The 14541-nt window shown below is 35.5% G+C and overlaps 1 protein-coding gene across 2 annotated transcripts in view; it reads right to left on the bottom strand.

Moving 5' to 3' along the window:
* Nucleotides 1-14541, bottom strand: part of RAD54B (RAD54 homolog B (S. cerevisiae)) — a 54573-nt gene that overhangs the window by 11428 nt on the left and 28604 nt on the right. For both annotated transcript variants that reach the window (XM_004679725.2, XM_004679726.1), the window contains 5 exons: nucleotides 13720-13914; nucleotides 8348-8626; nucleotides 5383-5545; nucleotides 2222-2447; nucleotides 1766-1973 (listed from right to left, as the gene is read on the bottom strand). In XM_004679725.2, the coding sequence (XP_004679782.1) occupies nucleotides 1766-1973; nucleotides 2222-2447; nucleotides 5383-5545; nucleotides 8348-8626; nucleotides 13720-13914 (1071 nt within the window). The remainder of the gene's footprint in view (nucleotides 1-1765; nucleotides 1974-2221; nucleotides 2448-5382; nucleotides 5546-8347; nucleotides 8627-13719; nucleotides 13915-14541) is intronic.

The following is a 14541-nucleotide window of genomic DNA, read 5'->3' as shown; positions in this document are numbered from 1 at the left end:
CCTCTGGCCTGTACCCCAGCTCTGTATGAACAAATAAATATCTTTTAAAAAAAAAAAAAAAAACAGCTTTTATCAGGGCCTCCTTGGTGGCACAAAGGGTTAAGCCTCAGCATTATTAGCCACTGGCAGCCACTGCAGCATGAGTTCAATCCCAGGATCCCAGGGAGCTGACCCACAAGGAGCAGCCGACCTCTCCTGATGCTCCCCTCAGCAGTGTATTTCAGTCAATCCACCTGTTCTATTCACTATTCACTATTCTGTCTCTGGTGAGTCCTCTCAACCCCTGCACCTCTGGCCTAAACCCGTTTTTGAATGCATGAATAAATTTTTTTTAATAAACAAATTTTTTAAAATAGCCTTTTGTAAATAGTGAAAGCTAGTTTTTCTGTTCTCTAGTTTCTATGTCATTAGTATCACTGACAAACATTTGAGCATCTACTAATCTTGGAAATATAAATAACTATGAGATTTGAACTGTGTTTATTACATTTTAGTGACCAAATGTGAAGAATGTGTTGGTCATTTAACATTTTTCAAAAATTAATTTTTAAAGCTCATATTTAGAAATGGTTAATACAATCCTTCTAGATAAATTGGAACTTAAATGTCCACAAATTACCTTAAAATGGGTACTTTTCTTATCCCCAATTCTGTAAATATAGAATAGGACAAGTTCTCTCTGTTATTCGGGGGCACATTTCTACCATAAAGATGTAAATGAAGGAATAAACTGTAGGTCACAACCCTTTACTGTCCTCATTTTAACTCAAAGGGAGTTCTGATAGGCATTAAGGACACACAAAGGACAAAATGATGTAAGAGAACCTGACATAATAAAAATAATGGTCTACCCATTCTTTTCCATAATAGTTGAAGAAGGTAGGAAAATGGAATTGTGAGTAGAAAATTGAGTGTTTGTAACAATTAATAATGAATACAATTCTCTTCTTTCTTCTGCTGTCAGAACAGAAAATTGGGAAGGCCACAGGTGAGGTGTAGAAAAAGTACTATTGAGGTACTCAGCCATGCTTCTAGTCCAGGTCTTAAGCTAAAAAAGGAATAGGCAGGCCTTGTTGGTGGGTATAGTGTGGTAACATACCCCTGAAGAGGTGGGACCCTATATTTCTGGATCATATCTAGTGCTATAAAACCACTAACTAAATATATGTGTGTACATGCATGCATGCATGTAATCTATATGCATGTATGTGTGTACACACACATAGATATATATATTTATTTTAAAAACATGGAGTAAGTAGAAAACAATTCTTGTATTTACACATGGCTCATCCCTCCTTTCCAGACAGTCTGGACAAGAGGTTTGGCCATCAATAAACCATAGGCATTAAACGCACATGTCCAAGGAGTCTTCTAAGAACTTTATATGGATTAACTCTTCGGATCTTCACAACTTACCAGCCCTATTTCATAGGTAAGGACATTGAGGTCAAGAGATATTAAGCTGTCCTAAAGTTGCACACTTACAAATATCAACCTCAATAATCAAGCACAGGCAGTCAAGCCCCTTCTGTAGTTTTCTATAGTACTGTTCTGTTTATCCCTCAAAAAAATTCAAAATCTGGATTACAAATAATTACAAAGGGATTTGATGATTCAGAATCTTACCAGATCTCAATTAGCTTACATTTGTTATTATGAATTGTATGCAACACCACCAATTCTTTGGATGTCAACCATTGTTAAGTCTTATATGTGCACCAAGCAAAAATATCATCATTCCTTTCCAAAAGTAAATACTGACCAGTTAGAATTATTCTTTTCTCACAAGAAAGACTAACAAGGGCAGTAGTTGTCTTAATGGTACTGTTCTTCAAACGATGCCCTTCATCACAGATTAAAAGATCAAATTTTATATTCTTTATCTGATCCAGGGAACGAAGCAACATTTCATAACTAATGATAAGAACAGAATAAAATGGAGATTTGATGAATTCTTCTACTTTGTGGTTCTAAAAAAGAAAAAAACAACACTACTATGTAAAATCAAATTTAAGCAGTATTTAGCTGATAGATGTTAATCAGGTATCAGAATGTTAACCCCACCCAAACTGCACAAGATTCCATTTTCCTGTAAAGAATGTGGAGAGCTACACACCCTTAAAGAAAATGTGATGTGGAAAGAGAAGAAAAACTACAACACTGACTTGAGAAGCTAGAGATTCAGAAAATGACCAGGCTAAACTTTTAAGTTTCTTACCTGATCAACAGTAAATAACTTGATCCTTTCACTTCCTACCCATTTTTGAAATTCTTTTTTCCAGTTATTCACCAAGCTTCCAGGTGTGACAATAAGTGTCTTCTTTATTACTGGCTTGCCTCCATAGGGCCCCTGACACTGCAGAGTCCAGATGAGTGAGATACATTGCAGTGTTTTCCCTAAACCCATCTCATCAGCAAGAATAGCTCCACATCTGCCATTAACTCTGTTAGAAATAATAGAAAAATATTTTTGTCCCTAACATCATCACAAATAGAGTCACAAGAATCAGAAATGATATTTTATAATTAGGATAAGTCCTCCCCCTACCCCCAAGCACTTTTTCTAGTTTTTTGTTTTTGTTTTTGTTTTTAATTTTTTTTTTAATTTATTCATACAGAACTGGGGTACAGGCCAGAGATGCGGAGGGTGAGAGGATTCACCAGAGACAGAGTGGAGAGCAGAACAGGCAGATCGACGAAGTACACTGCTGAGGGGAGCAGCGGGCGGGTCAGGAGAGGTCTGCCACACCATGTGGTCACCTTCGGGGCAGGCGGGAATCGAACTCATGCGGAAGCGGCTTTAGATTCTCAGTGCAGTGCTTTAACCCGCTGCGCCACCAGGGAGGGCCTTCTAGTTTTTTATTTGGCTGAGTTACACTACATCTCTTTTGAATCTATAATAATCACTTCATTTGCCTCTTTAATAATCATTATAAGTTAACTGTCAATTAAATTACATAAACCTGAAATTAGAAACTTTAAATTATGTTACTGGCATATATTTCACCTCTACACTAACAGTTAAGCAAATTTTATCAGTTTTAGTATAGATATCAAAACAGTGAAAATATATTATAAATTAACCAGAAAGACCTATTGAGCTGTATTTATGATTCTCTGAAAGAAAAGGAGTCCCCAACCAAAATAACTTCTCTTCAACCTAAGTGTAAAAAAAAGTAAGCACTAAATGCTTCATCTGAAACACATAACTTAGTAAGTCTATTAAGGTAAGACAGTTTAAAATTAAATAAAGTTACAAAACCAGAAGAATTAAGCATATCACCAAAAATGAAAGTAGTTTGTCAATTCATTCCCTTTCTGACTGGTGATATAACAAACAGCAGTTTTATATATTATTTCCATTTCATAAGAGAGAAAAAAATTACAAAGAATCATAGTCATTATTTTTATCAATGCAAGACTAATGCCAGTTAACTGAGATACAGTAAGTAGCAGAGAAAATAGTGATTCATCCTAAAAATGAAGATACTGGCCCTCCCTGGTAGTGCAAAGGGTTAAAGAGCAACACTATGAAGAATATACAGTCACTGCAGCATGAGTTCGATCATGCTGGAGGTGACCCACCTGGCACAGCAGACCTCTCCTGAAGCACCAGCTGCTTCCTTAAGCACTGTTTCAATCTGCCTGTTCTGTTCCCCACTGTCTCTGATGAATCCTCTCACCCCCAACACCTCTGGCCTGTACCCTAGTTCTTATATGCATAAATAAATAAATCTTTTTTTTTTTTAAATGAAGATACTTATCCTTGAAAGCTCACAATGTTTCTTGTAGGTCAGGGTCTGCCAAACATCAATCTTCCATGAATCAGACAATTTTTTGCCATATATGTGGTCCTATGTGTTACTATTTATTTGTTACTATTATTTAAATCAATTCACCTTTTTTTTTTTAAAGATTTATTTATTTATTCATACAGAACTGGGGTACAGGCCAGAGATGCAGAGGGTGAGAGGATTCACCAGAGACAGAGTGGGGAGCAGAACAGGCAGATCAACGAAGTACACTGCTGAGGGGAGCAGCGGGCGGGTCAGGAGAGGTCTGCCACGCCATGTAACCTCCGGGGCAGGCGGGAATCGAACTCATGAGGAAGCGGCTTTAGATTCTCAGTGCTGTGCTTTAACCCGCTGCGCCACCAGGGAGGGCCTAAAGTGCTCTTTTTTAAAAAAAAAATTAGGAACTGTATGTTACTAAAATTATAAAACAAGGTTCAACCACACACACCCAAAACACACCAACATACCACCAATGAAGTTATCACCGACTAGGAACTACACAGCGCTACTCTATTATAGCACTACTTTAAGTGCTTAGTCTAAATGATTTTAAGTAAGGGAATGCCATGTTTAGAACTGTTTTTCAGGGACAAAATAAACTGGAGATAATAGGATGAATTTGAGGAGCATCAGAAGCAGATACACAAATTGGAATGTGCTGCAATAGTCCAAATAGAATATAATTTTATGACAGTAGTTACTAGAGTGGCTGTATGGGGTGGAGAGGGGGGAAGCCAAGAAAATTTAGGAATCAAACAATATTGAGGAAGTCAAAATAATTTAACAAATCAGCTTTGATTATATTAAGAAGATGAAAGAAATCAAAGGCCAAGTGAGAGAAGATCTCTAAAATGAGATTTGAAAAAGAAACATGAGTGTAGAAACTTTTAGATGATAGTATTCCTTTCACCTGTCATCATTCAAGGGGTTCTTAAGAATATGGGGAATTTATATCTCCAAATCCCTATTAAATAACCCAGTTTAAAAACTCAAGATTCTACATATGAAAACAAAATAAAGCAAAAAACAATTAGATGGAAATAAATCAATACATTAGTAGGGATCTTTGGTTCTTTTTTTTCTTTTCTTTCTTTTTTTTAACCACCTTTGAGGTATGTGTGTGTGTTAAAGTATATTTAACAGAGAATACTATAACTCTTTAATCAAAAAACTACAATTCATAAAAATGAGGAGAAACCTTTTTTTCATAAATCCTTATAAGCAAAATTAGAAACATCTTTCATTTATCCCCATAACCCTTTATTATAATAGTAGGGAGTTCTTACGCTGCATGAAGGTTAATCATAAGCATAAGTTTGTCCGCAAATGCTTTATAAGCTGCTTCAGAGTGAAGACCATGGTTCTTCTGACAGCTATATGCCCAGCTCTTAGCAAGATATCTGGCACAGGGTATCCATAAAGAATCATTTTGGGAATAAATATACAAGTCAAATACTCAGCATTTCCACCATCTAAAATTCATGACGTACCCTCTTAGGTTCACTATATCAGGCTCTTCCTAGAAAACCATTATGTCAAAGGCAAAATTAAAGCTCAGACTAATCTAAACAAATTAATTTCATACCTCATTCCCATTACACATTCATAAAGAAATATGATTCCTTCCTTCTGATGTGGTCGAAGATGATACACAAGGTGAGGATCTATCACTACATCCACAACAGGCAAACAGTTCTTATTGAACAGCCATTGATGATTATTGTCGGGCCGTAGCATAACAAGGGAATCTCAAGAAAAAGGTAAAATATAATTACAAATGTATTGCAATTTCACATTGTCAGCAACTACATTATCTACTTTTAGATACTTATAAAATGGTTTGCCATTGTTGATGACAAAAAAATTGGAATTTGGTAACAGTATGATAACAAAATTAGGGTAAAAAATTTTTAAATCCCATGCCTCATTCATATAAGATTTCATGCATAGAATTACAAAAGACTTTCTAAACTTCATATCCCCCAAACTGCTTCAAAACCACTGAAACCCACTATTGTCTCATAAGGAATTAGGTAAGCCACAACATTTAATAGTTCAGTATTCAGAGCAAAGAGAACTCTTTCCAACTGAAAGCACAGGTTGGAATTTTGCCCAGATGCACTTGCTAATGCTCAGTTCCTTATTCTGGACAGGTTTCCCAAATTGAACATAAAGACACCCTTTATTTTCAGCCCTGTATACACCAACAATGACCGTCAAATTACTCATTAATCAGAACTGAGAAAGGATGACTAATTTTCCATTGAATTCACTTAAAGTTAATTACCACATTTATAAGTCTCAAATTCATGAATCTTTCCAAATCTGCATGAAATAACCATTGAAGAACAATCTAATTTTAGAAATACCCTAAGACATTTTAAAAGATTTATTAAAGTACCACCAAAATATACAAAATCAAAATAGAAAGCAGGTCTTAATTGATAGAGCTCAAGTCATACAGTAAACCAATCAATATTACTTTAAGGGCATTTTTATATATCTAAATGGTGACACAGATTGTAAAAACTAGCAAAAGGGTGAGGGGGAAGGACAAGAGAAAAGATTTTAAAAAGAATTAGATCCCAAGAGATTAAATAAATATCCAACAATGCAGTTATATCTGATCATGGTAATGAAAGTCTGGTAATGTTTACCATTAACAGTTACCCAGAGGAAAGTATTTTGTGGATCTTCTGAGCAACTGAAAGGAATTCTCTCTTTTTAGGTCAATTCCTGGTAGGTAGGGGATTAGGGAGTGAAAATAGAAAATTTAGTTGTTGGCTTTCTTCTATATCCCAGTAAGAAAGCAAGAGTTGTGAGTTTCCAGCCAAGAAATGACCCTATTTTTTTTTAAAGGACAAGGAGAAAAAAAAAAGATACAGATGAAGACCATATATTGCTCAAGCCATAGTATCATATGTCAACTAATAAAGTGCCCATCTTCAAGAGAGATAAAATCTAAACCATCACAAAGTTTAAGATGCCCCTCTATCTTCACATGATATGGCATCATTAGGTACTAACAAAATCTCTCATGCTTACAGGTTTTTAATTCTGCAACCTAATTCTACCCTTAGTTAAATAAACAGATGAGAATGATTATCCATTTACCATTTATACAAAGGGCTTTCACTGTACACAGTATATACCAGAGATTCCAAGTCTCTAAAATTGTTAGGACCCACATTTTCCACATGAGCAGGCAAAACATTAGTGAGGTCAACAACTGCCACAACAGGCTAAGGAACCTGTTGGTTTAGTGACAAAATCAGGTCTAATCCAGTTCTTGAATTAAGCACAATATTCTTTTCAGTTTCCCACAGCCCTCTATTAAGTAATAGGAAGGCAAAAAAAAAAAAAAGGCAAATAAGGATGAGAGGAGGGTTATTACAAAAACTGGGGGGATAAAATATTTGTATAAAAAAAGAAAAGTCGGGGCCTATGAAGTAATCTGCAGCCACTACAGCACGAGTTCAATTCCTGGTCACAGAGGTGACCAACAAGGCACAGCAGATCTCTCCTGTCTTGCCCACTGCTCCCTTCAGCAGTGTATTTCAGCCGATTCTGCTCCCCACTCTCTCTAGTGAGTCCTCTCACCCCTCATACCTCTGACCAGTACCCCAGTTCTTGTATGCATAAATAAATAAATCTTAAAAATAAAAGAGAGAAATCAGGATAAGTTTCTACTTTATATTTCAACTAAATTTCAACTACACTAATATAAAGCTACAAATTTCTAATTTGAGGGTTTTATTTAAATTATGCCAATAATTACTTGAATTTAGGTATGTCAGTTCATCATTCTGATTTGTGTCTTCACAAGCAAACTAGAGGACTGATCTAAACGCTCTCAAAGATCCCTTTATTTCAAAAGTTGTTTCCATAATACTCACAAGGGAAAGTAGATAATTATATCATTTTATGTGCTTTTAATTTACTACTATTATGAAATAAGCCCACTTTATTTTCCAACTTCCATTTCCACTACCTTGTAATTCAAGTCTGTCTTCTCAGCAAATAAGATGTTCTATGATGACAGTTTTACTTCTGAGTCAACGCATAAAAGGTAATCAAGAGGTACTTGCCGAGTAAGCAATTTTAAAAAGGGTCAGAAACAGACTGAGTTCCTTTTTTTAATGTGATTTTTAAGTTAAATTTATTAATGTGAAAACTGAATTCTCACAGGTAAAATTATAATTCTGAACATGATATCTCACCATTCAATATTTCAATACACTAATACATGTGATCAAAGCATAGTCTTCAAAACAGAAGTTTTAAAATATCCCTGATTCATAAATTACCTAATTTTTCTCCTTATTAAAAATGTCAGGTTTTATTCAAAATCATACAGGTGTATAAATATGTGTATTCATCTGTAATTTGTATATTTTTCCTTTAATACATATATATAGTATTTTATGAAGTTGTGTATCTGAAAACTATATACTTCCACCCTACCCTGTGAAAACTTTAAAATAAAATTTAAGCTTTAAATCTTTAGACAAAAAAATTACAGTATTCAAATTATTTTTTAAATTTCTTACTTAGTGCATGTGGGTCATGACGTGGCTTACAATTCTGGAAACTACTTTGTCTATTTTCCTTTGAACCTGGTTTACAGACTTGTTTGAAAGGGTTAGAGAAACACTTCATGGTGGCTTGCGGAGTCGACATAACAGGACTTCCTCCTCCAAGCTGGAAGCACTTGCCACTGTTGAAATCATCTGGAAGGATTACACCCATAATTTCTATTTCCTTTCCACCAATCATCATTGTTTGTCCCTCTTCAATCTTTTCAAGCTCTTTCAATTTATATCCAGTGCCTTTAAATTGAGAAGGAAGAACAACATTGTTTAATTTACTAATGCTTTAGTAAGTTATCTAATGCTTAGATAACTTACTTAGTCGTACCACCAGCACCTCCCATAACTATACAAAATGAAAACAATGTTTTGAATGCAAGTAACCTAATGTAACCCACCAGCCAAAATGAAAACATAACATTTTGGTAAGGAAAAAAAAATTAAAAATCAGAAGAAATAAATCAGAAAGCCATTAAAAGTGGTCACATTTTTGAGAAAGCAAAACTTTAATTATTGAAAAGTCATAATTTTGCCATCTCCCATGTAGAAAATCAAGCCTAGAAAAGACTTTGATAGGTTACCTGCACCCTCCTTTCTTGTGACACCTAAAAATATGAAGAACCACCAATAAAAGGAACTCCCACCCACCAGTACTGCAGTCCCACAGAAAATAGCAAAGTTAAAATACAGTTGTATCAAACTGATATTCCAACTTCTCCAGTTCTTAACTAAATAGATATTTTCTAATATCAAACTTGCTTTAATTATTATTCAAGGGACATAAATTAAGTGCTGCCATGTGTAAGATGCTGACAGAAAATAAATGTGTTAGTTTGCTCAAAATGAGCTCATTAGTCAGATAAAGTGATGGATTTTAGACTGACTCCTGTGCTTATTTACATTATAGTTAATATGGCATGTTGAGGCAAGAGTTGTATATATTCCATAAACTTTCTTAAGCCCATAGAAAACAAAAAATAACACCAGTTTATTAGAAAATATGACCCTTTTAAAATAGCTGGAGGTCCTCCCTCTTGGAGCAATGGGTTAGGATGCAGCACTGCAAGGTAGCTGTAGCCGCTTTGGTGTGAGTTTGATCCCGAGCCCCAGAGGCTGCAGACCTCCCCTGACTGGCCCGGTGCTCCCCTCAGCACTGTATACTTCATAGATCTGTCTGCTCTGCTCCCCACTCTGTCTCTGGTGAATCCTCTCAACGCCCCTGCACCTCTGGCTTATACCCTATTTCAGTATGCATAAATAAAGAAATCTTTAAAAACTAAATAAAATAGCAGAAACTGCTATATTTTGTCCTATTAAAACTGGACTAGATTGGCCCTCCCTGGTGGTGCAGCGGGTTAAAGCACAGCACTGAGAATCTAAAGCCGCTTCTACATGAGTTCGATTCCCGCCTGCACGGGAGGTGACCACATGGTGTGGCAGACTTCTCCTGACCCGCTGGCTGCTCCCCTCAGCAGTGTACTTCGACATTCGGCCTGTTCTGCTCCCCACTCTGCCTCTGGTGAAGCCTCTCACCGCCCCTGAGCCTCTGGCCTGTACCCCAGTTCTGTATGCACAAATAAATAAATCTTTAAAAAAAAAAAAACTGGACTAGATTGAACTAAATACACTTATACTAAAAAAACAAACTGGACTAGACTTTTTAGCCTGTGCAAATAGATAACTAATACATATTTTTCAATTATGATGAAGTATTCTATAAATTTATTGTTCTGATACAGAAAGCAACTGTTTAGCTGGTGTTCCTAAATGCCAAAATCCCATTCCTCCATTCTCCAAATTATCTCAATTCAACAGTAATCTTGACTTCTCCATGTTAATGAAGATTATAGTTTTTATCTTCTTTTTTTATTATTAAGATGCTTATTTATTTATTTTGCATAAAACTAAGGTATAGGACAGAGTGTTAGGGGTGAGTGGATTCACCAGTGAGAGAGTAGAGAGCAGAACAGGCAGATCAATGAAGTACACTGCTGAGGGGAGCACTGGATGAAGCAGAAGAGGTCTTCTATGTCATGTGGGTTATGTAGCTGGCCAGGGATCGAATTCAGGCAGTTGGCAGTGGACTGTAGTGGTGATAGGGCTGAGATTTAACACGTAGGCCACCAGGGAAGCCCCCATCTTTTATCTTCTTATAGAATCCAACTATGGTTAATCTGTTTTACCTAAAACCAGAAAACTTAATTTTTAGACATCTTCAGAAGTTTCTGTAACTTCAAAATCTCTCATGCCACTTTGATCCATAATCATGACTCTCAAATGTCTTTAAATCTCCAGAAGACTTCCTTAAAACTCTCGATAGTTTGTTCCCTACTCTGAGTGTTGTAAAATGATAGCTAATTGTGTCTGTTATCCAAAGCTGTCAGCCATTTCAGCATGCCAGATTTCAGCTTTTGTAGTATTTTTTGCCTTTTTATAGTCTGGCAGTCTTTTCTCCCCCCATACCTAACATGCCATGAATTCACAGAGAATGGGTTCCAACAGCTCAGGCTCCATTTCATTGATTCTCACAAAATATGTTTCTGTAGGTAAAGTAGGCTTGGCACTTCAGCTGAGCCCAAATACCTCTCTCTGACTTTTTTTTTTTTAACTTAATTTTGATCATTTTCTTTCCCACATTTCAGAAATCTATCTTAGCTCTTGGAGTACTTACTATGATCCATATGAATATTAATTCTCCTAGCAAGAATCCTGCCCTTGTTTTACAATAATGTCAGCTGCATTACACTGGGTAACACAAGAGACTTCCAAGTTTGCTATGGTAACATTTATAGGTCATGCCTTTCCGGATAATATCCATTCCCCTACTATGTACAATATCACCTTTCTGGTAGATTTGTGTGTCTATACACAAAGGAATTAACTCCATTTTTCTAAGAGGCCCAGAGAACATATAGCAAGTGTCATTCCTCTCTCCCTTCGTGTTGGACATTTTGATAATTTACTAGAAGATGGTAGCTTCCTGGCCTTCAGCTTTCAGAGTCTCCATTCCTGCATTAACATTATTGAAATACTGTACAAATAACTTATTTAAAAGATAAACTGCTTGTATTACAGGCAATAGCTTGCCAAATTAACTCTAAGTAGACACATTTGTTAATTTTATAATTAAGCAATCAAGTCCTGTGTTTGAATATTTCCATTTGGAAAGTCAATAAAATCCTCTTAACAGTAGTTCTCGATTTTTACTGGTAATCTAAAATATATTTACGCTTAGTTCCTCTCCCGAACATCCAGGTCAAATAAATTACACCCTTGGAGGTCAGGATCTAGGGACTAGCATTGCTTTTTTTTTTTTTTTTTTTTTTTAAGATTTACTTATGCTTAAAGAACTGGGGAACAGGCCAGAGGTGTGGGGGTGAGAGGATTCACCAGAGACAGAGTGGGGAGCAGAACAGATAGATCTACTGAAACACACTGCTGAGGGGAGCAGCAAGCAGGTCAAGAGAGTTCTGCCACACCATGTGGGTCAGCTCCCTGGCCAGGATGGAACTCCTGCTGCAGTGGCTTGGGAGAGCTTCATAATGCAGTGCTTTAACCCATTACACCACCAGAGAGAGCCCTTAGCATTGCTTTTTAAAACACCTTAGGTGAGTCTACTTACATACCGTAAAAACTCACTGTTCAAATCCTAATTTGCATTTTTTACTTCTTGCAAGTAGAAGACATGTTATTATAAACTATACAAATATAAAACCATGTATATTCTACTTTATAGATAAAATAGTCCAGGGCCATTTTTATATTTTAATTCTCTAGCTGGCTTTTGGAGTGTAATTTTACTAAACAAGCATGATAAGTATGAACATACCTCCCAAAAACATATATAGGGTTGTAAATCAACATTACCTGAAGAAACATAGTTTTATTTCTCCTTTTTGCCTTGCATATGTTATTCCTTCCTTTTTTTCTCATACCCTACAAAACTCTTCATCCTTCCAATAGTACCTAAAATAATGACTTCTATGAAGTTTTCTCCTAGTTTCTTAGGCAGAATTTCATGATCCTTCTATGATACTAAAGTACTTAGTAAAAATTCTCATTGAAATAGTTATTTTACTGCTTCTTAACTATCCATTACCATTGCCCTGTTTCCACCAAACTACACACCTTGAATGTTTACTCTTATCACAGTAAGAATTACCTAAAACTATAAGCTATGGCATTTTTAAAAGAATGAACATGAGCAACAGATTTTATAATTATGGGCTACACTCAGCATTAAACAAAAATAGACAATTTATAAAAGACATGGTTGGCATTATGCATTCTGAATTTGTAAGCCTAGTTGTTTTACTACAAATCATACCTTTATAAATAATGGTGACTTTCCAACTTGATGTAACTTTCCACCTTCTAAGTCATGCCTAGCTATTTATCTTGTTGCTTTTTTTCAAAATTGGTTTGAGTATCGTTGAGTTTACATATTATACATGTCTGATATTAATATCTTTTTAACTTGTAATCATTTAGTATTCTGCCAGAAAAGAAAAAGTGGGGAAAAATACACTAATACAAATAACTACTTAATCTCAGAAAAATGCCAAAATACCTAACTACCTGGCAGACCACTTTTGGACAAAAAGAATCAGAGGGCCCTCCCTGGTGGTGCAAGGGGTTAAAGCACAGCACTATGAAGCTAATGGCAGCCACTGAACCACAAATTCCAACCACAGCCACGGAGATTACCCACATGGCACAGCAGACCTCTCCAGTCTCACCCACTGCTCCCCTCAGCAGTGTATTTCAGTCAATCCATCTATTCTGTTCCCCACTGTCTCTGGTCAAGCTTCTTATACCGCTGCAAATCTGGCCTGTACCCAGTCTTGTATGCATAAATCTTAAAAAAAAAATTCCTGGTGGCGCAGCGGGTTAAAGCACTGCACTAAGAAGCTTAAGCCACCTCTGCATGAGTTCGATCACCGCCTGCCCCGGAGGAGATCTACATGGTGCATCAGACCTCTCCTGACCCGCCCACTGCTCCCCTCAGCAGTGTACTTCGTGGATCTGCCTTTTCTGCTCCCCACTCTGTCTCTGGTGAATCCTCTCAGCCTCCACATCTCTTGCCTGTACCCCAGTTCTGTATGAATAAATAAATAAATCTTTAAAAAAAAAAATCAATGGGTTGGAACTTACTGAGCTACTATACTTATAACAGTCACACTAATTATGAGACACATTTTATGTTTATGAGACAATTCAGCTATAAAAGTGAATTAAACATCTTAATATTCCCCTTTGTAAAACCAAATATACTTAAATTATATAAGCAGATATTACATTACTTTTAAGCCAAATCATAAACATTATAGTACCTCTTCCAATGTCTTTGCCTTCCAAATCCTTTAATGTAAGTGACTTTCCTTTTACAATAAGAACTGCATCACCTTCCCACCTTTTGTGCTTTTTCTTTGAAGCCTTACACCAAACAACACTGAAATATTTAACTAGGTTATTAGGTTCCTCTTCTTGACCTTTAGACTCTGTTATTTCTTTAGGGACTGAATAAACTAGAATAAAAAAATAAAATAAAGACTATTATTAAAGATAATTTTAAACAGAGAGATCATTTAAATAATAACAAAAGCACAAGAAAATCAGACTGCATTAAGAAGTATAGAAGAATATTTTATCATATCATGCTAGCATTTTAAAATTGAGAAATTCAAATACCAAGTGCTAGTATTACTATGAGTATAAATTTCTTATCATCCCAAAGTATATTAACTCAAGTAGAATAACATAATCAGTGCAAACATTTTGAGACACATTTTAAGAAAATATTTCAACATCCATACCATGGAAATGTTTTAAAAATCATATTTTGAACCAACAACTGATTTAATTAACAATGATATGACAATTTAAGGAAAAATAAAACAGACCAAGAATTCTCTAAAAGAAAAATCTATAATTTTTCAACTAAGAACAATGTAAAACAAAAAAATAGGAATGACGTTTAACTTTTATTAAAATACTTTGTCTCCTAGTTATGTAATAATCAGATTGGGCACTGATTCTGAGAATTTAAGAGTATATGGCCAGAATACAGTTTCTTCTTCCAAAACTCTGTTTTTTTTTTTTGTTTTTTTTTTTTTTTTTTTTACAAATTATTCTGTTAATAATGCAAGCATGTT

This window comes from Condylura cristata, unplaced genomic scaffold (assembly GCF_000260355.1).
Source record: "Condylura cristata isolate star-nosed mole 26May11 unplaced genomic scaffold, ConCri1.0 scaffold00009, whole genome shotgun sequence".
Lineage (NCBI taxonomy): Eukaryota > Metazoa > Chordata > Mammalia > Eulipotyphla > Talpidae > Condylura > Condylura cristata.
The sequence above is the reverse complement of the archived record's forward strand: the minus strand, read 5'-3'. Positions and strand labels throughout refer to the sequence as shown.